The following is a 26,277-nucleotide window of genomic DNA, read 5'->3' as shown; positions in this document are numbered from 1 at the left end:
CTCCCAAGCTCAACACTACCCTACAAAATCTTATTCCTCAGTATTTTGTTTTGTGGCAATTAGGGAAAAAATGTCTGAACCACTCTTTTAAGGAGTTAAAAAGAAAAAAAGGTTGTAAAACAACATTTTATTGGCAAGCACTGCCAATGAAAGATTGATTCAAATAATGTTGCAAGATTTTTATTACTCTCAAGGCCCAGTTTCATTATCATTAGCAGTTGGGACAAGATAGATATTGTTATCCTTTCAGGTTCTTTTATACTTTTCATTCTAACAACTGAATTTACCTTCCAGAAAACACTTGCTGGCCTCTTCTCTGTACAAGTAGCCAAATCTCTACCTCATTTTTAGACAGATACTCTCTCCCGTATGCCACAACAAGACACAGGAATAATTTGGCCCATAAATAGTGTCAATCTATTAATGTGCATATTTGAAATTATGTGCCAAAGCCCATTAGGAAATACATTTTAATATTCTAGATTTTAAAAAATGTAATGCAGACAGTAAGGTTTATGAATATTGTGAGAGCCTCAGAAGAGATTGTATAATTCTGCTTTTTGAAAAATTGTTTTAGTGAAACCAAAACTCTATCAGAAAACTATTTCTAATTTCCTTTTTTAAAAAAATTAATTTATTTATTTTTGGCTGTGTTGGGTCTTCATTTCTGCGCAAGGGCTTTCTCTAGTTGCAGCAAGTGGAGGCCACTCTTCATCGCGGTGCGCAGGCCTCTCACTATCGCGGCCTCTCTTGTTGCAGAGCACAGGCTCCAGACGCCCCGGCTCAGTGGTTGTGGCTCACGGGCCTAATTGCTCCGTGGCATGTGGGATCTTCCCAGACCAGGGCTCGAACCTGTGTCCCCTGCATTGGCAGGCAGATTCTCAACCACTGCGCCACCAGGGAAGCCCTAATTTACTTTTTTTTTTCTTTGTCTTTTGCGGTACGCGGGCCTCTCACTGTTGTGGCCTCTCCCGTTGCGGAGCACAGGCTCCAGACGCGCAGGCTCAGTGGCCATGGCTCACGGGCCCAGCCGCTCCGCGGCATGTGGGATCTTCCCGGACCGTGTGGCACAAACCCGTGTCCCCTGCATTGGCAGGCGGACTCTCAACCACTGCGCCACCAGGGAAGCCCTAATTTACTTTTAATATCAGTGAACAAGTGATGATGAGAAAGCTATTTAAGTAGGTAACCAATGGACAGCCTTTCTTATGGGATGCATTCTACTTTAATTCAAACTGAAAGTTAAAGTTTGGGTATATTAATGCATCTAGTATAATTCAGTCTATAGTATTTTTTTAAATATCTTTGTTGATTAAGCATTAAAAAGTATAATTCAAGATACATATCAAAATTCATTATATCACTAAGCTCACTCATTAGTTTGCTCTTTCTACCTTGTTCAAGTATAAGTTTCCTATAACCTTCAAGAAATTAAGTTCTGAGTAGATTCAGGTATCGTTGATTGTTAGATTAAGCTATAAATTCCCTTAGGAGAATTAAATACCTGAAGAGAATCTTAATCAGGCTAGATCTGCCAACTAGGATGTTCTTTGGAAAGAGGTCAAGATGTAAAAAAAGATTAAAATTGTCCACTAAGCATTCTAGCAGAAATGCTGATTGTGCATTACTCTTCCTTCCACCCAGTCCGCACAGGGAGCAAAACCTGAGCTTCGGGTAGGAGAAAAAGTTTGAAACTGAATCAAGCTATTTTTAGTTCAAGAATCAATGTGTATAAAATGGATTGTGCACAGATCTTTATTTTTATGTTCCAAGAGGTAGAAAGCTGGTGTTTGACCCTAATTCAAAAGATAGGAAAGAGGGGCTTCCCTGGTGGCGCAGTGGTTGAGAGTCCGCCTGCCGATGCAGGGGATATGGGTTCGTGCCCCGGTCCGGGAAGATCCCACATGCCGTGGAGCGGCTGGGCCCGTGAGCCATGGCCGCTGAGCCTGCACGTCCGGAGCCTGTGCTCGCAACGGGAGAGGCCACAGCAGTGAGAGGCCCGCGTACTGCAAAAAAAAAAAAAAAAAAAAAAAAAAAAAAAGATAGGAAAGAGAAGGGAGGAAGGGGAGGTAGGAGGAGGAAAGAAGGAAGGGCAGGAGTAAGGGAGAGAGGAAAGGAAAGAAATCCATATGTATTATATATACATATTCCATATATATATAATCCATATGTATAATCCATATATATATGATATATGCGCCAAGTATATACCACACATTTTAAAAAGTTGGCTGCCTTTTGCTGCTTACTATTTTTAAATGATGAATGATAACTGATGAAAATTACCTTTAAAAAAAAAGTAAAGAAACTACACATGAATACTTTAAAAACAGATTTTTATTTTTTAACCTATGTCAGCTCCAGAACTGCCATTTCTGCATCCTGCCCCAAGCAAAGCTCTCTCACCATTTCTAACTTTAGCTTGTCCTTCCCTGCAGTTTCCCGTTTAATTCTCCATTTGGCACTAGTTTAGTGTCTGGCTATTACACAGGAAGTTGATGCGACTGTCATATCAGGCCAGAAGTTTATGCCCCTTCTCATTGTCTAAGGCAGAGAGTCACAAATGAAAACGGTACTGTTTTGAAGCTGTGTCCAAATGCTGTCCAACATCTGGATGTTGGAAACATTTACGTATGCTTTCATTTTTGAAGTTTTCCCCAGAATGTTTGGGATTATGGAGATGCAGGTCCTTATTGCCTGCCCAAAATAAGCTCAGAAAGGCTAAAGATATTTTTGACTAAAATCAACTGACGTTGTTTTAAGAGCTATTCAAAAGCTGTTGTATTATTTCTCATTGACAAATACAACCACTCAACTTTCCAAATCATGGGGAAAAAAGTACTTCCAACCCTTAAAAAGAGAAATTAAGTGTATACACTCCTTACAAGGCATGCATTTTAATCAATATTCACTGACTCTATGAGCATATGGGATTATAGCAGGCATGGTGATTTTACAGATTTGTATAATGTACTCCTCGATAAATGGAAAACTGATTCTCCCTTGGGGACACTGTTTCCCCTGCAACTCTCTCAAGTACAGGCCTGGAGGTGAGATGGGTGTCCATCTTGCTCCGCATGGCTGCTTTCAGAGCATTCACCCTCTTCTTCCTCCACCCTTAAAATTCCTCTGCTTTAAATCTCATGTCATCATGAGATTTTTTTTTTTTTTTTTTTTTTTTCCGGTATGTGGGCCTCTCACTGCTGCGGCCTCTCCCGTTGCGGAGCACAGGCTCTGGACGCGCAGGCTCAGCGGCCATGGCTCACGGGCCTAGACGCTCTGCGGCATATGGGATCTTCCTGGACCGGGGCACGAACCCATGTCCCCTGCATCGGCAGGCGGACTCTCAACCACTGCGCCACCAGGGAATACCGAGATTTTTTTTTTTTTACTTAGTAAATGTACATTAAAACAAAACAAATTAATAGTAACTTCCTCGGGGACAAGGTAGCAGCAGAGTAGGCATAGACACTGCATACTACCCACTACTCAGCACTGTTACTGTCACTTAGTAAACACCAACTCATTCTCCCTTATTTCTCTAAGACTTCAGCTCCTGGTTCACTGCCAATGACTCCAGAACTCCTGGTCTCAATTTCTGGCATTCTTAATATGCACAAAGGTGATCTCAATTCCTGGAATTCCTCTCTTGAGGGACCTTCCCCTGCTTCAGCCGCTCATTCCTATGATCATACCTTAGTGACTCACTCTTCTAAGTGATTATCTCACCACTTGTCTCTCCTCAAATCCCCAACACCTCCCCCATCTTCCCTATCAGCTGCTGGCCTTGCTTCCTTCAGTGAGAAAATTGAAGCAACCTGAAGAGGACTTGCAAAGACTCTCCGCATTCACATCTGCCAGCGTACCACATCTGCATCCACAAACTCCACTTTTCCTGGGTCTCTACCATAGAGAAACGAACACTTACGTTCACATAAAAATAAAAATGTACATGAATGTATATAGTAGCTCTATTTGTAATTGCCAAAATGTGAAAATAACCCAAATGTTCTTCAATAGGTGAATTGATTTAAAAAAAAAAAACAAACTGTAGTATATCCATACAGTGGTATTTGACAATAAAAAGGAAGAAACAACTGACGTGCAACAACTTACATGAATCTCAGAGGCATTATGCTGAGGGAAAGGACCCCCTCTCAAAGGTTAAATACTGTATGGTTCCATTTACATGACATTCCTGAAAAGAGGCAACTATAGTGATAGAAACCAGATGACTGATTATCAGAGACTGGGGTGGGGAAGGGTATCAAAGGAGTAGCACAACACAGGGGTAGGTTTTGGGGATGATGAAATTTCTGCATCATAATTGTTACATGAATCTCTATTTGTTAAAATTCACAGAACTAAACGCACATACATTAAAAAAATTCTATGAGCCTGTAATTTTAAACTAGTCCTACAAACAAATCCATTAATGTAAATTATTTTTCCCAAAGGCACAATCAAATCACAATTATTCAAAGGTGAATTGTTTGTATATTGTTAAACTGCTTTCAAATTCCTTTATGATATTAATAGGGATGGTTGTTTACTGCAGCTCACCAAGTGTTGGAAAGAACTTTTTGACAAAAAAGCTCTCTCCAGGGCTTCCCTGGTGGTGCAGTGGTTGAGAGTCCGCCTGCTGATGCAGGGGACACGGGTTCGTGCCCCGGTCCGGGAGGATCCCACATGCCTCGGAGCGGCTGGGCCCGTGAGCCATGGCCGCTGAGCCTGTGCGTCCGGAGCCTGTGCTCCGCAACGGGAGAGGCCACAACAGTGAGAGGCCCACGTACCGCCAAAAAAAAAAAAAAAAAAAAAAAAAAAAAGCTCTCTCCAGTGGAATCAATAAACAAATAAGCAGGCACTAACATGGTTAAGAGCAGGGACTCTGGAGTCAGATTGCCTGGTTTAGGACACCAGCCTGACTGCTTGCTGGACAAGTTGTCAGCATCTCTGCCTCATCTGTAAAGGGGGGATAGAAACAGTACATGCCTCGTAAGTTTAAGAGAATTAGATGAGATAATGATTGTAAGATGCTGAGTATTGTGCTTGGCACATGATAAGCTCTCATAAATGTTAGCTATGATATTATTGTTAGTTATTTAAACCAATTAAAGAGTGATAATTCTTCACTGTTTGACACCTTGCATCATTCCAGGGAGGTGTGAGGTCCATTCCCAACAAGTAGAAACTGGGACATGCCAGGGAAATCACTTTCCAGCTATAGCCAAGCCATGCCTTTACAGAACAGGAAAATCATCGTTCAGTTGGAAGTGTCAATTTCATTCAGCTATGCGTAAACACAGCTCTCAATGACCAATCACTCAACCAGAAACCTCAGAGAATATAAGAAAAGCTTTGTTATTATTGGATGACTTACTTAAATAGTTTCACCTCTCCCCATCAGTAAGCACATTGGATGTTGTACTGAGAAATAATGCAGTGACCCTTTTGAGAACCAGCCAGGTACGAAAGGCTATTTACACTGATAGTAAGAACACCCAGACAGCTCTCCTCTTTCAGCCTACTGGCTTTTAAACATGTGTTGTTTCTTCTTTTGGTGTCAGGGTGTCAGCCATTACTTCTTTTTTTTTTTTTTTTAATTACTTAATTAATTTTTGGCTGTGTTGGGTCTTCGTTTCTGTGCATGGCCTTTCTCCAGTTGCGGCGAGCGGGGGCCACTCTTCATCGCGGTGCGCGGGCCTATCACTATCATGGTCTCTCTTGCTGCGGAGCACAGGTTCCAGATGCGCAGGCTCAGTAGTTGTGGCTCACGGGCTTAGTTGCTCCGCGGCATGTGGGATCTTCCCAGACCAGGGCTCGAACCCGTGTCCCCTGCATTGGCAGGCAGATTCCCAACCACTGCGCCACCAGGGAAGCCCCAGCCATTACTTCTTGCTACTGTCAGAAGGTGCTGGGGCCTTCTGACAGTAGACCCCAATACATCTTTCTAAATTTATTGTTTTTGTCTTGCTGTGTATGAATAAGTCCAATTACAAACTTTAAAACAATAAATAACACTAACATAGTCCTCTCCTTCTTGTAAAGCACTTTCATGAAAAATATTTTCTCCTCATAAAAATCATGAGGACTAGGAGAGGTGTTATTATAATGTTTATATGGAAAATGAGAAGTTTAATCATAGAACTAGTAAAATGGTCAAGTTAGGACCTGAACTCAGATTTCCTGATTTCTAATTCCACATTATTACCAAACCACCTATTTATGCAGTGGGAGCAATTTGATTTTTAAAGAGTGGCTGAAGGACTCTCCTTAAATAAAGTGACCATGTGCTGGTGGCTGAGGTCCATGGCATCTAATCTGACTGTTTAGATGTTTTTTGCTTAGTTACAGCAGGTACCACCTATCTGTAGTTTTAATGAGAGACTAAGATGAGTGTAATTTACTGTACGAAATGTTATATGTTGTCTTAGTCCATATGAGCTGCTATAACAATAACACCATAGGCGGGACAGCTTAAACAGACATTTATTTCTCATAGCTCTGGAAACTAGGAAGTCTAAGATCGAGGCACCGGCAGATTCAGTGTCAGGTGAAGGCCCACTTCCTGGTTCATAGATGGCCATCTTCTTGCTGTGTCTTCACATAGTGGAAGGGGTAAGGGAGCTCTCTGCGGTGTCTTTTTTTTTTTTTTTTTTTTTTTTTTTTTCCCGTATGCGGGCCTCTCACTGTTGTGCCTCTCCCGTTGCGGAGCACAGGCTCCGGACGCACAGGCTCAGCGGCCATGGCTCACGGGTCCAGCCGCTCCATGGCATGTGGGATCCTCCTGGACCGGGGCACGAACCTGCGTCCCCTGCATCAGCAGGCGGACTCTCAACCACTACGCCACCAGGGAAGCCCTGCGGTGTCTTTTAAAGGGTCTCATTCATGAGGGCTCCACTCTCATGACCTAATCACCCCCAAAGGCCCCACCTCCAAGCACCATCACTTTGGGCATTAGGTTTCAACATATGAATGTTGGGGAACACAAACATTCAATCTACAGTATATGTTGTCTAAAACACAGCTCACTATCTCCACAGATACTAAAGAGTAGAAGGAAATAGTTTCTGAACACATTTAGTTGTTTTAACATTGAAAACAACCACTCCTTGTTGACTTTTTGTTCACTGATGCTTCCAAGCACCCAAGCATCTGGCTCATAGCAAGCACTGAAGAGACCTCTGTTGAATGAATGAATGTATGACTGCAAAGTGGAAAATCCAAAAAGATGAAAACCCTAAGATGAGAAACTCAAACCCTTCATCCAACAGTTCACATTTTCAAAAATTTCCAATGGGGTAAAGACAGTCAATAGTCTGTTTTTAAAAAGCAGACATTTTTAAGAGACACTGGATCTCAGTCTAAGAAGGTAATAAACAGGATGCTGAGGCATCCTGAAACCATGTCACATGAGGAAGTGCTAATTGATCTAGATATGTTTAATCTGAAAAAGAGAAGACAAGTTAGTTCTTTCCAAATGTTTGAAGCTGTTGGGCATGGGCTAAAATTGTCAAGTGGAATAGAAAACTAAAAAATGTATTCTCTGTAGATCTAGAGCTGGTGTATTATAAAGTTTGGTTGTATATTCCAATGAGGGGAAAAAAATGGAGCTTCAAATGTGATAAAGATCATATGGATTAAGCAGTTTTTGAAATATAAAATGGCCATATCTTAATAAAATGTTACAAGTTAGAAATTTAGCTATTGTATTAAAGCTTCATGTATTGTGCCAGAAATTTCATTAACTTGAGGAAAGATTCAGAAGAGGGAGCCATGTGCTCTTGGTAGCTACAGTGACATGGCTGTACAGTGAAATTCAGGATATCTTCTAGTATTTTAGACCTATAGGTTGAGATAAAAAAATGAAATTCAAACTTGTTTACTCAGTATTTGCAAAGGCTCTACAGTAATCGATCTGCTCTCATTTAGCTCTCACCGAAATGATGCTGGTCAAGGTCACCCAAGGATTCCCCCCTTCCCATCCCCTGCCTGTTACTAGACCTGTAGGATTAACACCTAACTTGTTTAAAATTAACTCTGATTTGGTTCTTTGATTGGGTGACACTTTTTCTTTATACTCCCTGTACTTAAAAATCTTATTTAAAGCAGTTTACCATTAGGAACACATATACAATAAGGCTGATGAAAATGTTTAAAAATGAGAATTATATGAAAAATCTAAGTTAGGTTTTACAGTGACACATAGTGCTGGAGGCTTTTAACAACCAAAGCAATAATAAAAACATACTATAATTCCTACCACCTGATTCATATCTCAACGGAAAGAATTTTCAAGGCAATAAATTCAAAGGGGTATTTACCTAATGTTTCTTTAACCTAAGACTATGGATCTACATAATAAATGATATTTTCAACAATAGCTCTATGGAGGATGCAGAAAATTATTAATGATAACAGTTTATGTTTATTGTGTATTTACTATATACTAAACTAATCTTTGACAAATACCATGAGTATAATTCTAAAACTGTTAGCAGAGCTGAGACTAGAATATTGATTTTCTAATACCTAATTCAGAAATGTTTCCATTTTTTTCCACTATACTGTCCTATACATACCATATATGGAAAAGAATTTGGCTGTGGAATTAAATACACACACACATACGTGCGTGTGTGTGCATATATGACTGTAAAGCTTCCATAACACACACAGCACATATACACACACGGGCACCTTTGCCCGTACCAATGATCCTACTGAAATTAGAGATTAGTCCTTTTAGTAAATAAAAATAATTCCATTAATTAAATTATTAAATTCACACAGGGACTTCCCTGGCAGTCCAGTGGTTAAGACTCTGCACGGGTCGATTCCTGGACAGGGGAACTAAGATCCCATATGCCGTGGGGCACGGCCAAAAAGAAAAAAAAAATTCACACAGCATCTGTCAAGCTGATGATTTACTACGCTTTTTATTGGTTATCCTTGTCGATCCTTGTCTATTTCATGTCCATCAGGTCATGATTTTTCTGTTTCATCATCTCTCTTCCAGTCACTATGCACCAATCAATACCCAGAATACAAAAAGACAAACAAAACTAGCCTACAATAAAAACAAATCTGGGACTTGAACTTAACACCAGCCATCAAAAGTCTGTATCAACATACCAAGAAATAGTATTCCTTTTCTCCTTTTACAAATGTCCTCAGCCCTACATGCTAATAATAATTTTATTAGCGACATTAAAACAATGTCTGCATGAAAAACAGCAGGGCTCTGGGATGTAGTAATACCACTCACTAGCTTTCAGCCCATCAGAAAGAATATTAACAGATAAACTGTTGGCACACTTAGAAGACCAGGAAACTGACCACCCATTTTTTTTTTCTTTTAGTTATTGACAAACCCAAATGGTTAAACTGCCTTAAGCTGTTTTAGATTTTAAAAATACATAAATTTGGACATAACAAGTTATTCTCTTACGGCAAATCAACTACTGAAAATGCATAGAAATCAAAGGATTATAACCAAGGGATCATTCAGCAATTCCCCAAATTGTGAGCCTTACGATACTCCCATGCCCAGCTTTAAGCCAGGCAAAGAAGTTTAAATTAGTGGTTCTTAAAGTGTGGTCTTTACCTGCTGTGAACTTGTTAGAAATGCAAATTCTTGGATTCCACCTAGTACACTGAATCAGAACTTTAGGGGGTGGAGCCCAAGACTAGTGTTTTGATGAGTTCTCTAGGTGATTCTGGTGCTCACTAAAATTTGAGAACTGATCTGAATGAAGGGCTTCTCAGCATTTTGTTTCCTTTGCGACCTCGGTTTATTCCTAACTTGCATCCTCATTCTTTTTTTTTTTTTTTTTTTTTTTCCGGTACGCGGGCCTCTTACTGCTGTGGCCTCTCCCGTTGTGGAGCACAGGCTCCGGACGCGCAGGCTCAGTGGCCATGGTTCACGGGCCCAGCCGCTCCACGGCATGTGGGATCTTCCCGGACCGGGGCACGAACCTGTGTCCCCTGCATCGGCAGGCGGACTCTCAACCACTGCGCCACCAGGGAAGCCCCCATCCTCATTCTTAATAATCAACTCCTGATGCTTATCATAAATCTACTCCTTGGAAACGGCACTCAAGCATGGCATATGTAAGTGAGGATGCTCCATCAATCTCCACTGTCTTGCCCCAAGATGAAAACATCTGTGGTTCCCTTTCCTCAACCTTTGCTGTTCTTTCCTCAGCTGCAACTGCCACGCACAGTGGGGTTGTGTAGCTTTCAGAGGATCCATCCAGTTGGTAATCAAGACTGCTTGACTCATTGATTGCAGTCCTTATACGCAAACCACCTGCATGTGGGTGCCCATGGCCCTCAGGTTGCCCATATCACAGCCTCTCTGCCAACTTGCCATGTGAACCTGCTGCCCATGGATGCTGAGGTCTCTGCCTGTGGATGTTCTGGGCTTTGCTTAATCCAAGAAGGTGGCCTATGGCACTATATGACCTTGAGTCCACTTGGAGGAGGAGGTCTGGTACTCCAAAGGATAAGCAAGTGATGACCCAGCACATACAGATGCATCAAATGAAGAACTGGAGATGGGCTTTGTTTTTTAACAATCATTTGCAGTGGAGGGAAATGAGGCAAGGCATCCTGAAAACTCTCATGTTCTTTTTGGTACCCAACACTAAATTCCCCTTGGTTGGCTACTTTCCTTGTCTCCAGAGTCATATTTCTATATCTGGGGCATGTGCAAAGACAATGAACTAGGTAAAGCAGAAATCTTACTGTCAATATTCACTGAGTTCATTGTAATATGGACACAGGCAAATGTAAATTATTGATTAAATTCCAGTAAATTTTGAACAACTTATATGTTATAATAATGAAACTTTATTTCTAATATGTCACTAATGTCAAGAGAAACGTATCAGTGGATTACTTTGGTTATATTTCACAATATCAAACAATTTTTTCATCTGACCTTTTTCTGTTATCAAAATGCTCAGTTAGGGACTTCCCTGGTGGCACAGTGGTTAAGAGTCCATCTGCCAATGCAGGGGACATAGATAGGTTCGATCTCTGGTCTGGGAAAATCCCACATGTCGCGGAGCAACTAAGCCCATGCGCCACAACTAATGAGCGTGCGCTCTAGAGCCCGCGAGCCACAACTACTGAGCCCATCAGCCACAACTACTGAGCCCATCAGCCACAATTACTGAAGCCCGCGTGCCTAGAGGCCATGCTCCGCAACAAGAGAAGCCACCGCAATGAAAAGCCCGCGCACCACAACGAAGAGTAGCCCCCGCTCGCTGCAACTAGAGAAAGCCCGCATGCAGCAACAAGACCCAACGCAGCCAAAAATAAATTAAAAAAAAAATCGCTCAGTTAATGAGCCCACTTGGTAGTGGACCCGGTATTTGTTTGTCAACCTCCACTGCACTGGTGTAGGAATTAGAGGAAATCTGCCTCTTCTATAGCTTTCTTAATCAAAAAATGGAGTGAACGGCTTAATATGAAGTTTTCAAAAATGCTCTTAAAAGGGTTTGGTGGATGAGGCTGCTTTTGGCTATTTCTGTCCCTAACATTACCTCCTTCCCCCAGGACAGAATGACTCTGCCACTCTGAAACCATCTGGCATATGACACTGCTACGTGAAAAGCTGAAGGGAAAGAGTGAGTCCAGGGAGGGCCTGGGGACTGAAGAAGGCTCAGTCCAGCCATAATTTGCTGCTTGTCTACAGCCAGAAAAAGAGTTTATGGTTCTGCATCACCAGACTCGTAAGACCCCTCAGAACACTCCCCCAGAATCTCTCTCCCCAGTGAGGAGAGTCCTGTGCTAACACCACATTCACAGTTCCTCTCCACACTGTATTGAAACAGGTAAAGGGGAGGAAGTGACCTTAGGGTCGCTGTATTTTTTAAACACCTCTGCAGAAATAGCAAGGCCAATTCCCAAGTACTCAATACATAAAGACTTTAATTCTTAACGAACAATAAAAGAGAGAAAAGCTCATCTCAGAACAAGCTGTCATTTCACTAAAAAAGCAGAAAAATTGCTAGCATCGGCATCGAGTGCTTCTTGTTTAATACAGCTCCTCTGATTAGAGAAAAAGTTTTATTCCTCTCTCCTAGGAAGAATTTCATCTTACTTCTCTCTCCCACTGCTCTCTCACAGGGAATATGTTTGTTGTTTGTTTACCTCCTTCAGATCCTGCACGACGGCTGTAAGCCTCTCATTTTCTGCCTGCACGTTGGCCACCACAGCCCGGCTCTGTTTCAGTTCGTTCTGCATCTCCAAGATCTTCCCCAGATAGTAAGCTTCCTTTGATGCTGACTCCTGCAGAAGCGTTTCCTCCCGAGTCTCTCCATCCTCAGCAACCTTACGGTGGATGGAGAAGGACTGCCCAAATGCCTGCAGAGGATTTGGAAAGAAAAAGAGCACACAGTGAAATGCACCACTGCACTATTCAACAGACTTGGGAACATGATTTGTTTTACTTTGTGTAAAAGAAAAGGTATTCTGCAAGACTTCCAGAAGCAAAAAATACATAGTTCATCTAACAGGCTAGCAGCTCTCATTGACACTTGAAATAATTCAAATTCAATTAAGGAGAAAGAAAAATTTTAAGTATCTTGCTAAAATATATATATAACAGGTTAAAACTTGAAAAACATTGCTGCTTGTTTTATGTTACCATTTTTTAGACAAATCTTTTTAAGGAATAGACAGTTCAGTGCTAATGAGCCCTTCAAAATTCATATTCTCATTTTCATTCCAGGAAAAATCCCAAAAAAATTTTTCAAGAAAGAAAATAAGTTTCATTAGCTTTCTAATACATTAGTGGTAAGAATATACCAATTATGAACAATATCCTTAAGAGAGAAAAATCACCAAACAGCTTTCAAACTGCCTGGTACCACAAAAAGACATTCAAATGCAATCAATGTATAAGAAAACATATCTGTGGAAAAAGAAATATGGAAAAATAAGCCAGAAAGTAATGAAATTGGTAAGCTACGGGGGGTGAGTGGGAATGGGGTAGAGAGAACGAGGGAATGAAATGCTATACAAGGGATCACATTTCATAGGAGTCACACTTTTCTGAGAATGCCTTTTCATATCGCTCTGACTCTTAAAACTACAGTAGGGTTTCACATACCTCCCAAATAAATAATAATGAAAATCAGCCTCTATGTGTCCAGGTACCCAAAAGGAACACAAATAGTAACAAATGAACCCAGCTGTACTGCAAATGAAGAACAGGACCACACTGAAATGTTGAGAAGAAAAGATCTAAACTGATTTGGGAAATCCGTATTTTTGCTATACACAGTAAAGCTAAAAACAAAAAGAACTGTACCCAAACACTATAGTATAGTTAGTAAATTTGTTTCTCACAGGGATTATGGAATCACAATTCTGAAACTTCTTTACATGTATACTAGGGCTGAGGAAATAAGTAAATATATTATGGATAATGAAAGACAGGTTTCTCCCTGTTGAAGAAAGGCATTACAAATAAGGAAAGGGAGAAGTCTAGAAGGAAACTAGTGGTACTGGGTTGTAATTAGAATTATCAGGATAGTCTTTAATAGGGAGATAGACAGGTCGATAGATGGAGAGAGGAAGGTGCGTGTGTGTGTGTGTGTGTGTGTGTGTGTGTGTGTGTGTGTGTACAGATTTCCTAGCTCTGTCAGCAAACCCTGCAGCCAAATTTTGTTTCTAAATATCAATCTCCAATTAAAAGAACTAGGGCTCTTTGAAGAAATGATGGAGTCTCTCACTGGAGCAAAACGAACTTGGTGCATCATGTGGTGCCAAAGAGCAAGTAACAAAATGCTTTTAAAAAAATTATGTGGGGCTTCCCTGGTGGCGCAGTGGTTGAGAGTCCGCCTGCCGACGCAGGGGACACGGGTTCGTGCCCCGGTCCAGGAAGATCCCACATGCCGCGGAGCGGCTGGGTCCGTGTGCCATGGCCGCTGAGCCTGCGCGTCCGGAGCCTGTGCTCCGCAATGGGAGAGGCCACAACAGTGAGAGGCCCGCATACCGCAAAAAAAAAAAAAAAAAAGTTGTGGATATGTCAAAGGACACAGGAGCCTACAAGAAGGGGCTCCCAAGGGCCAAATCTGGGATAATTTGGGGAAACAAAATAGTTATAGTAATGAATTATAATCCATAGAATAAAATAAATATTCATGAGCCCACATTGATATAATAACTGAATAAATAAGAGAAGGAATAGCTCTTCTTTACAGTAGGATTCAAATCATTTAATTCTAATAGAAATCAAATACATCAGCATTACTTGAGGTCAGCATATTACTTGGCAAACACCAAGTAATAATAGTTGCAGGTAAAGATTATCAGTGGAATATAAAATAATAGGCAAAAACTATGATGAGAGACAGGATATTTGCATAGTCTTAAAGCATGTCCTCCCAAGATATTTATTAATTCCAATGGGAAAAATAGTAACTGTGCAGTGGGGTACCCTGGAAGACCTTAACTAAGTGACCAAAAGTTAGCTCAGCAGCAACAAGACATACTAACATCGTGTACCCTCTGATATAACACACTGAGGGGAGAACAGCGTCACTTCTGTGGTATTTCTGCCAAAAATGAGTAAGCCAATTCTTACTATAAGAAAACATCAAGCAAACCCAAATGGGAACATTCTACAGAATTATTGGCCAGGACTCTTCGAAAGTATTAAAGTCAGAAGAAATAGAGGAAGACTCCTCCAGACTAGATGAGACTAAGAAAATATGACAATTAAATGCAGAATGGGATCCTGGATTGGACTCTGACCTGAAAAAAAGACTTTAGGACAATTGGCAAAACTGAAATACATTCTTTTTTTTTTTTTTTAAAGCAGAGGTCTTCTTAGAAGCCCATATGATTTAAATTTATTTATTTATTTATTTATGGCTGTGTTGGGTCTTCGTTTCTGTGCAAGGGCTTTCTCTAGTTGTGGCAAGCGGGGGCCACTCTTCATCGCAGTGCGCGGGCCTCTCACTATCGCGGCCTCTCTTGTTGCGGAGCACAGGCTCCGGACGCACAGGCTCAGTAGTTGTGGCTCACGGGCCTAGTTGCTCCACGGCATGTGGGATCTTGCCAGACCAGGGCTCGAACCCATGTCTCCTGCATTGGCAGGCAGATTCTCAACCACTGCGCCACCAGGGAAGCCTTTTTCTTTCTTTTTCTTTTTTCTTTTTTTTTTTTGATGTGGACCATTTTAAAAGTCTTTATTGAATTTGTTACAATATGGCTCCCTGCATTGGAAGGTGAAGTCTTAACCACTGGACCGCCAGGGAAGTCCCGAAATACATTCTTTATATTGGATAATAATATTGTAGCAATGTCAGTTTCTGGTTTCCATAACTGTACTATGGTTATGTAAGATGTTAACATCTGGGGAAGCTGTGTAAAGGGTACATGAAATTCAGTGTAGTATTTTTGCAACTTTTTCTATGTCTAGAGTTATTTCAAAATAAAAAGTTAGGTAAATAAATGTAGTCTTTGCCCTCAAGGATTTTATAGATTTGATAAAATACTGGCACATACAGTTATAAAGAACATGTGTACTTGAACACCAAAGGGTCACTATTCAATTAGAAGTGCTATGGCTTTATGATGTGATATACGTTTTAAAATTTTAAGTGTCATAAAAGATGCTTCTGGACTATGTACAGGTCATAAAGAAACAAGGCTGGAATTAACCTCTGAAACTCAGTTTCACACTTGTTACAAACTTGAAGGCAGAAAAGTTTTGTGTTAATCATTAAAAGGGACATCATAAAGTTAGGTGGAGACAGCATGATTTAGTGATTTTAAAGATAATCTGGTATTCATCTCCAAATTATACTACAGAAACAGAAAATTAAAAAATTAATAACCTGCAAGCCTATGTCTCAATAAACTATCTTTCTTAGAATCTCTACATGGATCAAAATCAACAGATGATTCCTAAACATCAACAGAGAAAGAAATATTTCAGTATTGTTCATCTATACAGAGCACAATACTCTTGGTGTTTGGCTTGCTCAGTCTCAGGACAGAAAGAAATTCTTATTTGAGTAGCCAAGCTTCTACATGTGATAATAAGCATATAAGATTTATGAACAGATGAAAAATTGTCTTTGGAAGTGATGTTTACCTTGCTTTTCTATCAGTGATGATCAGATTCTGTGAGGTCAATTCTGAATCCATTACCCATTAAAAAATCTTTGGAGGGGAGACATCTGGCAGCACATCTCCCCATGGTGACCTGGTTACGTCTTCAGTAGACCCTCACACTGGCAAAGGAACCCTGACTATCATACTTAAGTATTAGTAAAATTTCAAATTAGCATGAACTGTGTGTCAAGCACGACAACTTGCTTCTTTTTCACAACTACTTTCCCACATCTATGTAACAGAAAACTTTCACAGGGCCATTTTCTTAACTCTGCCTGAGTAAGATCAACAGACTAAGGCAACCTATGGTTCTCACATTATTCTCAGCACACAGGCAATGCTCTCTTGGTGGCTAAAACAACCCCTAATGTCTTAATAGCAAGTGAATTTATCTTTCCACTCTTGATGTAAAGTTTTAAGAATTGTACTCTGGATCCTGCACCAAAGGAAATAAAATATTTCAGACATATACACAGAATAGATCTTCAAAGTAGAGTCAAGAATTGAAATTGAAAATATTAACATTTTGATGAATCTTTAATTCATATTTATTGCAGCTCAGAAAACTTAACTGAACATAGGGGTTTCCAAAGTTAGTCATTATTTTTATGAGGAACATGGCCCTTCACTGGACCTGATTTGAAAGTATGCAAGGTTATCCAAGGACATTTACCATGGTGCTTTTTTTTTTTTTTTTTTTTTTTACTTGAAATAGAAAAATAATACCAATCCAGCACAGGCTACAGATGCCCCATGATCTGCATTTGCAAATCCACTGAGAACTAACACTACAGAAAATATCTGCATTTTAGAAAGGGAGGGTGAAGGAGAAAACACTCCTACTTTACCCAATTCCTAATTGTTGGTAACTGGAATTGGGCATGACAGCCAACTGACAACTATCATTTGGCTAATTGTTGAAGCTGATTTACCAGACCTGTCTGGCTCTGCCGGGTACCTCCCTCCTCCACCACCATTCCAAGTATCTCCTAACAAAGCTGGACTCAAGAGACGAGGCACAATCTTTTCCAAGGCTATTGAAGCTGCACACTTGGCAGAAATCACAAAACTAGCTTTGCTGTCTATTTATAGGCAAACCTCGGGCAGTCATGCTTCTAGTTATATTTTGTTCAGACAGCAAATTCCTTTTAGGCACTGCAGTCATTTCATGAATAAGTTTTATTTGAAATTAATTGAGGTAAACTGACATTTCTATACAATTTTAGAATGTATTATGATTTCTATCATGTGTGTAGCTGTAATTGCACAATTATCACCTTTAATATATTCCATCACAATGTATCACAGTTGCTTTCAGTTACATGCCAGTGTAAGTCCATTTAGCTATATAATAAGCACCTTTCTTTCTCATTCTACTCACAGGACTTCTTAATCCCAAGAAAATTGGTATTTTTTTACTTCATGTTCAGGACAATATGCTAACTGTTAAGTGGAATTTTCATGCTTATTATCCTTCACAATATGAAAGACAAAAGTTCGGCTAGTATATTTAATAATATCAAATTATCTTTAAAATATGATCCTTGGTTACAGAATCTTCATTCCTTCATCTTAAAAATTGTGACAGAACAGTATACTAGGTCACTCGAGGACATTAGACAAAATATTCTTATTTGAAATACTAAAATTTATTCATTCGTTTGTTCATTCACTCAGTAAGTATTTACAGAGAACTGTAACAGGCACTGCTTTAGACCCTGAGGATTTAGCAATATTCTAGAAAAAAATCTCTGCCTTTGGGAGCATTCTAGTGGAACATAAATCAATAAGTATGTAGCATAATGTTGGAAAAGTTCTGAAAAGAAAATGAAATCCAGAGTAAGAGTACAAAACAGCACTGCCCAATAGAACTTTCTACAATGATATATCTGTATTGTCCAGTATGGTAACCACTGTCCACGTGTGGCTAATGAGCTCTTGAAATGTGGCAATATGACCAAAGAATTAAATTTTTGTTTTTATGTAATGTAATCAATGTTAATTGTCACATATGGCTAGTGGCCTCCATGTTGGACAGCGCAGGGATAGTCAGGCAGGTGTGGACAGAGGGAGCCTCATTTAGAGAGGACGATCAGAGAAGGGGGTGACCTTGGAGTAGAGACCCGAACAAAGGAGGGGGTGAGCCAGAACCTGGCCTTTCCCCAGAGGAGCAAAGCTAAACTGAAGTGTTGCTAAGCAAGAATTACAGCATAGCCACAGCGTGTCTTTAAAGACGTATCTGAGGCAGTTCCTTAAAGTCTCCACTACAGCACTAAGAGCTGAGTGCTCCAGGGAATATTTAGACATAATTTAACTTGGAGGAAGGAAAGGGTTGTCAAATGGCCTATCACTAAAACCCATCCTCCCCAAGGAACTACTTTATCTTCTTTGAACATATAATAAAAATCATTTGACCAATTGTATTTCTCTGTTGCCTCAGCTGCCAGGAAATTCAGCGTTAAATGCTCTGTAGCAATGAACTAAAATATCTTAAGTTTCTGGTATAATTATCTCCTGTTTTCTCTATACTCTGGAGGTGTATTTACCCCTACTGTATTGGTTTCTTTTATTTTAATCTGCTTCAAATACTTCTGGAGTAGAAAGGATATAAGTTATAATCCCATCAATGGTTTAAATGATGTTTAATTACCATTTGTTTTAAATGAAGTCTTAAGGAAAGTCCAAGTTAAAGAACGAAGTTTGAGAGTTTAAGAGGACTAAAAGCTCTACTAAGGATTCATTCTTATTTTGAGGAAAACAATGAGCCCAAAGGACCTCATAAAGCACACACACAAAAAATAGGAATAAACTAGCTAAACTTGTTTGAACTGGCTAAGAAACATTTCCCAAACCACTATATTCCAGCAGCAAAGTGTCTTAGAGGGTACAGTCCAATTAGAAAAGAAGGGATCATTGTAAGTGAGACAATCCAAAAGTAACCAGCTGGGAGAAATCCGTTTCCATGACTCACATGGCTCAAACCTTATTAGGAGCCATAAGGTTTCCCTGACAGAATGAAGCCTGATCCTTGAAAGGCACAGGTACTCATAAGAGGCAAAAGAGGTTAAAGACATGGGCTCCTGAGCTGGACCAACTCTGCCACTTACTCATTGTTTAACAATGAAGAAGTTACTTAACACTCTGTGCCTCAGTGTTCTCGTCTGTAAAATGGGGATAATAATTTCTATCTGATAGTGTTGTTGTGAGGATTAGAGAAAATCTGTGTATCACTTGGAGCAGTTCTTGGTACAAATACAGTAAGTTCAATGTAAGTATTGGCTATTAATTGTGGGAAAAAGATGAGCTTTGGAATCAAATGTATTTCGGTTTAAATCTGCCTCCTCTGCAATCTTTGGCAAGGTTTTGAATTTCTATGTCTCAGTTACCAAATGTGGAAAATGCATAATAATGTCTACCTTAAAAAAGTAAAAACAGACTAGGTCTAAAAGGTAAGGATATCAGATAAGAGGTATAAATAAAATCCACAGTAAATGCTTATTAATATCAGTCCCCACCCTCTCTCCCCACCCAACACTGACAGGCTGCTGCGTCCCTGTGTGAAGGTTCTCCCAGGCCTGTGCATGACTCAGCAGGCCGTTCACCTCTCCATGGAGAGCAGCTGCCCACACATTTCTGAAATACTGAACCTCTTACCAGAAAGGGAACTGATGTATCTTTTTTCTTATTAAGCCATTAAAAATGTAAAAAGACAAAACACAGAAATTTCTCAAGGCATATGCCTTAAGGTTGATTTTATCAAAGAATTCCATTTTATCTTCTCTTAGTGAGAATTTTCAACTCTTTCTTAACTTCCCCCATTTTTTTTTCTGGCTTTTTTAACCTAACTCCTACCCAGTTATACATTCCATCCATCTTGGAAACATAGGTTATTTCATTTACCAATTTTTGATTCTGATTTTTCATTCTGTAAACCATTTTTCATTTATCACATAAATTAAAAACATGCATTTTTAACTTGATGTGACTGACCATAGGTGTTTTTAAACATCTACCACATATCCTTAACTGATTTAATCATCATATTACAGGGCTACAAGGCATCATTCTAATAAATAACATACCATATTTTCTATACTTCTTAACTAAATATTCTATGATAGTTTGGTTTAATGCCCCTGATTTTTCCAAATGTAATACCTAATAGCCTATCATTCAAATATGTATTTACTTAAAGCCTGGATTTTTTTCTATCCTTGATGGTTCATAATTGGTACCTTCTGTCTTGCTTAACAAACTCTTTTTTCAACTGTTCAGAGATTTTTCTAAATTTTGTTGTTATATATTGAATATACACAGAGAAAATTTATAACAAAATATAAGCACAAAAAATAACATCAAAATGAATTTCTGTAGTTTAAGAAATAGACCATGACCCATTAGCCTCAAAAGCTTCTGCCTACCCATCCTATCTCCCTCGCTGCATCCCAACCCCTCCCCAAGTAAGCTCTATCCTAAATTTTGTATTTACCATTTTCCTGCTTTTCTTTATAGTTTACCATATATGTATGAATTTGTAAATAACATTATTTAATATGGTTTGTTTTTAAAATTTGTATAATGGAATCATTCCATAGGCATTCTTTGGCAATTTGCTTTTTAAACTCAACTTTAAATTTCTACAATTTATCCATTTTGATTAGTGTAGCTACCGTTCATCTATTTTTATTGTTATAAAGTAGTCTTCTGAATAAATATATACCCCATTTTAATAATCCATTCTCCTAACAATGGATGATTGGATCCACTGCATCCAGTTTTTTGCACATCCCCCTGGCTAGTACTTCTCAAAATACATTTTGTGAAGAAACAGTTTTATGTCCAATCCTTGGTGGACTAACACTTTTGCAAAATACAATAAAAATGGGTTACTGTAAGCATACGTCTACAACATGACCCAGCCATTTCATTCCATATAGATTTGTACACAAATGTTCACAGCTTTATTTGTAATAGTCAAAACTGAAAACAACTGAAATGTCCATCAACAGGTGAATGGATTAAAAAAATGTGGTATATTCATACAATGGAATACTACTCAGAAATAAAAAGGAATCTACTACTGATACATACAACATGGTTGAATCGTAAAATAATTATGCTGAGCAAAATAAGTCAGACGAGTACATACTGTAAGATTCCATTTATGTGAAATTCTAGACAATGTAAACTTATCTACAGTGACAGAAAGCAGATGAGTGGTTACCCTGGAGAGGGTGTGTGTGTGTGTGTGTGTGTGTGTGTGTGTATCTGTGTGTCTGTGTAGGTGGGGAGCTTGAGGAAGCAGTATGGAGGTGAAAAAGGAAGGATTATGATGGGGCACAACAACATTTTAGGCACTGATGGATAAGTTCATTATTTTGGTCACGATAATAATTTCACAAATTATACTTATGTCAAAATTCATCAAATTGTACACTTTAAATATGTGCAGTTTGTTGTATGTCAATTATACTTTAATAAAACCATGTAAATAGTAAATTACTAGAAAAATATTAGGAGAAAACCACAAAATATAAGCCCCAATGATTTTTAAAGACTTTTTTTAGAGCAGTTTTTTTGTTTGTTTGTTTTTGCGGTATGCAGGCCTCTCACTGTTGTGGCCTCCTCCGTCGCGGAGCACAGGCTCCGGACACGCAGGCCCAGTGGCCATGGCTCACGGGCCCAGCCGCTCTGCGGCATGCAGGATCCTCCCGGACCGGGGCATGAACCCGTGTCCCCTGCATCGGCAGGCGGACTCCCAACCACTGCGCCACCAGGGAAGCCCTAGAGCAGTTTTAGGTACACAGCAAAATTGAGAGGAAAGTACAGAGATTTCCCATATACTCCCTGCCCACACACATGCATAGCCTCCCCCACCAGAGAGGTACTTTTGCTACAATTGATGAACCTACATTGACACATCATAATCACTCAAACTCCAGGTTACATTAGGGTTCACTCTTGGTGTGGTACGTTCTGTGGATTTGGACATAGCCATAATGACATGTATCTACCATTATAGTATCATATGGAGTAGCTTCACTGCCCTAAAAACTCTCTGTGCTCTGCCTATTCATTCCCACCCTCCAATCCCCTGCCAACTACTGACTTTTTCATGGTCTCCAGAACTTTGCCTCTTCCAAAATGTCATATAGTTGGAATCATACAGTATGGAGTCTTCTCAGATTGGCTTCTTTCATTTAGTAATATGCATTTAAGGTTCCTCTATGTCTTTTCTTGGCTTGATCTCTCACTTACTTTTAGCACTGAACAGTATTCCATTGTCTGGATGTACCACAGTTTAGTTGTCCATTCACCTTACTGAAGGACATCCTTGGTTGCTTCCAAGTTTTGGCAGTTATGAACAAAGCTGCTACAAACATCCGTATGCAGGTTTTTGTGTGGATATAAGTTTTCAACTCCTTTGGGTAAATGCCAAGGATCATGATTAATGGATCATATGGTAAGAATATGTTTAGTTTTGTAAGACACCACCAAACTGTCTTCCAAAATAGCTATAGCATTTTGCATTCCCACCAGCAATGAATGAGAGTTCATGTTGCTCCATATCCTCACCAGAAACCAATTATCCAACTTTTTATTATTAGATTTAACAGACAGAAAATTATATTTCAATAAATTTAACCAGAACAAACGTAACATAGGGGTAAAAAAAAGATTACAAAAACTGTACCATTATTCACTGGACATGTGATTAATATAAACTACATCTTGACGAAGACCTGTAAGAAATAATGTGCAAACCAGCGCTGGTCCCCAGATACACTTTGAATAGCACTATCCTCAGTCACATGTGTAAGAGTTTCCCTAGCAGTGCTTCTCAGCTCTAGGGGCCATTAGAATCACCTGGGAAGTTTTTAAAAACAAAGACACACAGACTTGGGCCTCCCTGGTGGCGCAGTGGTTGAGAGTCCGCCTGCCGATGCAGGGGATACGGGTTCGTGCCCCGGTCTGGGAGGATCCCATATGCCGCGGAGAGGCTGGGCCCGTGAGCCATGGCCGCTGAGCCTGCGCATCCGGAGCCTGTGCCCCGCAACGGGAGAGGCCACAACAGTGAGAGGCCCGCATACCGAAAAAAAAAAAAAAAAAAAAAAAAAAAAAAAAAAAAAGACACACAGACTCCAACTCCAAATATTCTGAGTTAACTAATTTGGGACAGAGATTCTCAAACATTCTTGGTTCAAGATCCACTTGATGTCTCAAAACTTTTTTAATGGCACTCCAGGACAAAAGAAATACCAAACAATTCCATTTTCTAAATAGTTCCAAACAACTTACTAAGTCTTTATGTCCAAATAATGTACTAGCTGTCTGAAAAACTAATGTGCAAAAATTGAAAGAAAAAATATTTTAATTTCATTCTTAAGTAACCACAATTACTTCGAATGGGGCAGGTGCACCTGTTAGGCTCTGTACAACTTCTCAAACCCTGCCATTTTCATTTCCTGTTCCACATTGATTTTCCTATGGTTTCCTATCTGCTTTTTATTAGAGCAACCACTGAAAAATCTAGCTTTGCAAAATATTGCATAATAGAAAAGAATGGAGCAAGTCTAACAAGGAAACTGTGAACTGAACTATCTTGAGTTAGTAGTTCACACAGTGTCCAGCAGATGCCAAGTATCACAGTGTTCCCTCGAATATGCAAAATACCCCACAGTCCTCTGTGGGTTTGTGGTGGTGCCCCTGAGCACCTACGTATACAATTTGGTAACCACAGGTCTGGGATAAGGCCTATTTCTGATATGCTCATTTTTAGATTCTAACATAAGGAAGGGTTGAGAACCACTGCCCTAAGGTGTGGGCCAGGAGCTGAATGACTAGGCTATAGATCACACATAGCTTCAACACTTCCTGACAAGACTGCAGGGTTGGGCTTCCCTGGTGGCTCAGTGGTTGAGAGTCTGCCTGCCGATGCAGGGGACACGGGCTCATGCCCTGGTCCGGGAAGATCCCACATGCCGCGGAGCGGCTGGGCCCGTGAGCCATGGCCGCTGAGCCTGCGCGTCCGGAGCCTGTGCTCCGCGACGGGAGAGGCCACAACAGTGAGAGGCCCACGTATCGCCAAAAAAAAAAAAAAAAAAAAAAAAAAGACTAGAGTTCTCCAGGGTTCTCCGCCTGCCCCTCCTTTACACTGATGTCGAGTGCCAAGTTAGCCATAAATCATACTGACATAACTGTGCCTGTTCTCCAGTTCTCTGCCCTGATTCACACTGCCACCAACAGTGTCTAAGAGTTCCTGTTGTTCCACATTCTTTTTTTTTTTTTTTTTTTTTTTTTGCGGTACACGGGCCTCTCACCACCGTGGCCTCTCCCGTCGCGGAGCACAGGCTCCGGACGCGCAGGCTCAGCGGCCACGGCCCACGGGCCCAGCCGCTCCGCGGCACGTGGGATCCTCCCGGACCGGGGCACGAACCCGCGTCCCCTGCATCGGCAGGCAGACTCCCAACCACTGCGCCACCAGGGAAGCCCTGTTCCACATTCTTACTTGACTTTTTGACTTTAAAGTTTTTCCCACTCTGGGGAGTGGGAAATAGTATCCTCTGGTGGTTTTAATTTGCATTTTCCTGATTACTAATGAAGCTAAGCATTTTCATATTTTTATTGACGATTCACATTTCCATTTCTGTGTAATTTCTATTAGAGGCTTTTTTCATTTTTCTACAGAGTGCTTTTTACCCCCTTTAGTAATTTGTGAGCTATACGCATGGCAAATATCTCCCCCTAGTATTTATGCCTTGATTTTTCACTCATTTTACAGTATCTTTTGATGAAGTGGGGTCTCACTGTCTGAAGGATGGTTTCCTGTTTCCTTATTATTTGTCAGTTATATGTATGTCAAATACTTTCTCCCAGTTCATGGCTTCTGCCTCTCCCAACTCTTTTAGTGATGTCTTTTGATGAAGTAATGTCCTTGATTTTAAGGTAGTCCAATGACCAATCTCTTGCTTTCTGGCTACCACTTTTTGTGTCTCATTTAATACCCTTCTCTCCTCTAAGGTCGTAAAACTATATTTTCTCCCATAAGTTTAAAAGTTTTGCCTTTCATGTTTATGTCTCTTAATCCACCTGAAATTGACTTCTGTGTATGAAATGAAGTCCAGATCTACTTTATTTTCTATATGAATAATCAATTTCCCTGGCACCATTTAATGAACTACCCCTCCTTTACATTGATGTCGAGTGCCAAGTTAGCCATAAATCATACTGACATAACTATGCCTGTTTCTAGGCTATCCCATAATGCTCCATTGATATTCATAAGGTATTGAGGTGAGGAGCAGTCCCCTGAGAAAGAAGGGGTACCTTGCATCAACTAAATCTTATTCATTAAGTTATTTAAACCTTGAAATATCTCCATCAAACAGGATGCTGCTTCTAAAGTACACTAACGGCAATCTATTAAATGAAAACACCATACTTCCTAGAAAAGGAGCAAATCCATACTGATTTTGAAATTTAGTCAGTGAATACATAAAACCTAGGGTTTTTTTCCTTTTTGTAAGTAATATGTGTGATTATTAAAGAAAATATAGTTAATACCAAAAAGCAGAAAAAGAAAAAAAATTACCCACTGCACCCCACCTCCACAATGTAGACAAGTTCAGGACGTCCAAATCTTTGCCCACCATTGCCTACCAGGCCCTTGAGGTCCTGAACACTTGTTCTGACTCATCAGGGTTTGGGCCTCAAGCTAGGATCTGGTCTTCTACCCTCATGAATTTGGCTCAACCAAAAGGACTGCATTTGCCCAGGCTGGCAGCCACCCATGTTCCCTCTCCCTTGGCCCTCCTGGTGTTCCTAGTTTTTCTTTTTTTTGCTAGAGTGAGACATACCCTAAGAAATCTTGGGATCAAAAGTGTGGGACAGGGCTTCCCTGGTGGCACAGTGGTTAAGAATCTGCCTGCCAATGCAGGGGACACGGGTTCGAGCCCTGGTCCAGGAAGATCCCACATGCTGTGGAGCACCCGTGCGCCACAACTACTGAGCCTGTGCTCTAGAGCCCACTCGCCACAACTACTGAGCCTGTGTGCCACAAATACTGAAGCCTGTGCGCCTAGAGCCCGTACTCCTCAACAAGAGAAGCCACAGCAATGAGAAGCCCACACATTGCAA

At 40.3% G+C, this 26,277-nt stretch overlaps 1 protein-coding gene across 14 annotated transcripts in view; it reads right to left on the bottom strand.

Moving 5' to 3' along the window:
• The window catches only part of BICD1 (BICD cargo adaptor 1), a 206,304-nt gene that overhangs the window by 103,370 nt on the left and 76,657 nt on the right, over positions 1-26,277 (bottom strand). For all 14 annotated transcript variants that reach the window (XM_060112196.1, XM_060112195.1, XM_060112201.1 and 11 more), the window contains exon 2: positions 12,163-12,375. In XM_060112196.1, coding sequence (XP_059968179.1) covers positions 12,163-12,375 — 213 coding nt within the window. The remainder of the gene's footprint in view (positions 1-12,162; positions 12,376-26,277) is intronic.

This window comes from Mesoplodon densirostris, chromosome 11, assembly GCF_025265405.1.
Source record: "Mesoplodon densirostris isolate mMesDen1 chromosome 11, mMesDen1 primary haplotype, whole genome shotgun sequence".
Taxonomy (NCBI): Eukaryota; Metazoa; Chordata; class Mammalia; order Artiodactyla; family Ziphiidae; genus Mesoplodon; species Mesoplodon densirostris.
The sequence above is the reverse complement of the archived record's forward strand: the minus strand, read 5'-3'. Positions and strand labels throughout refer to the sequence as shown.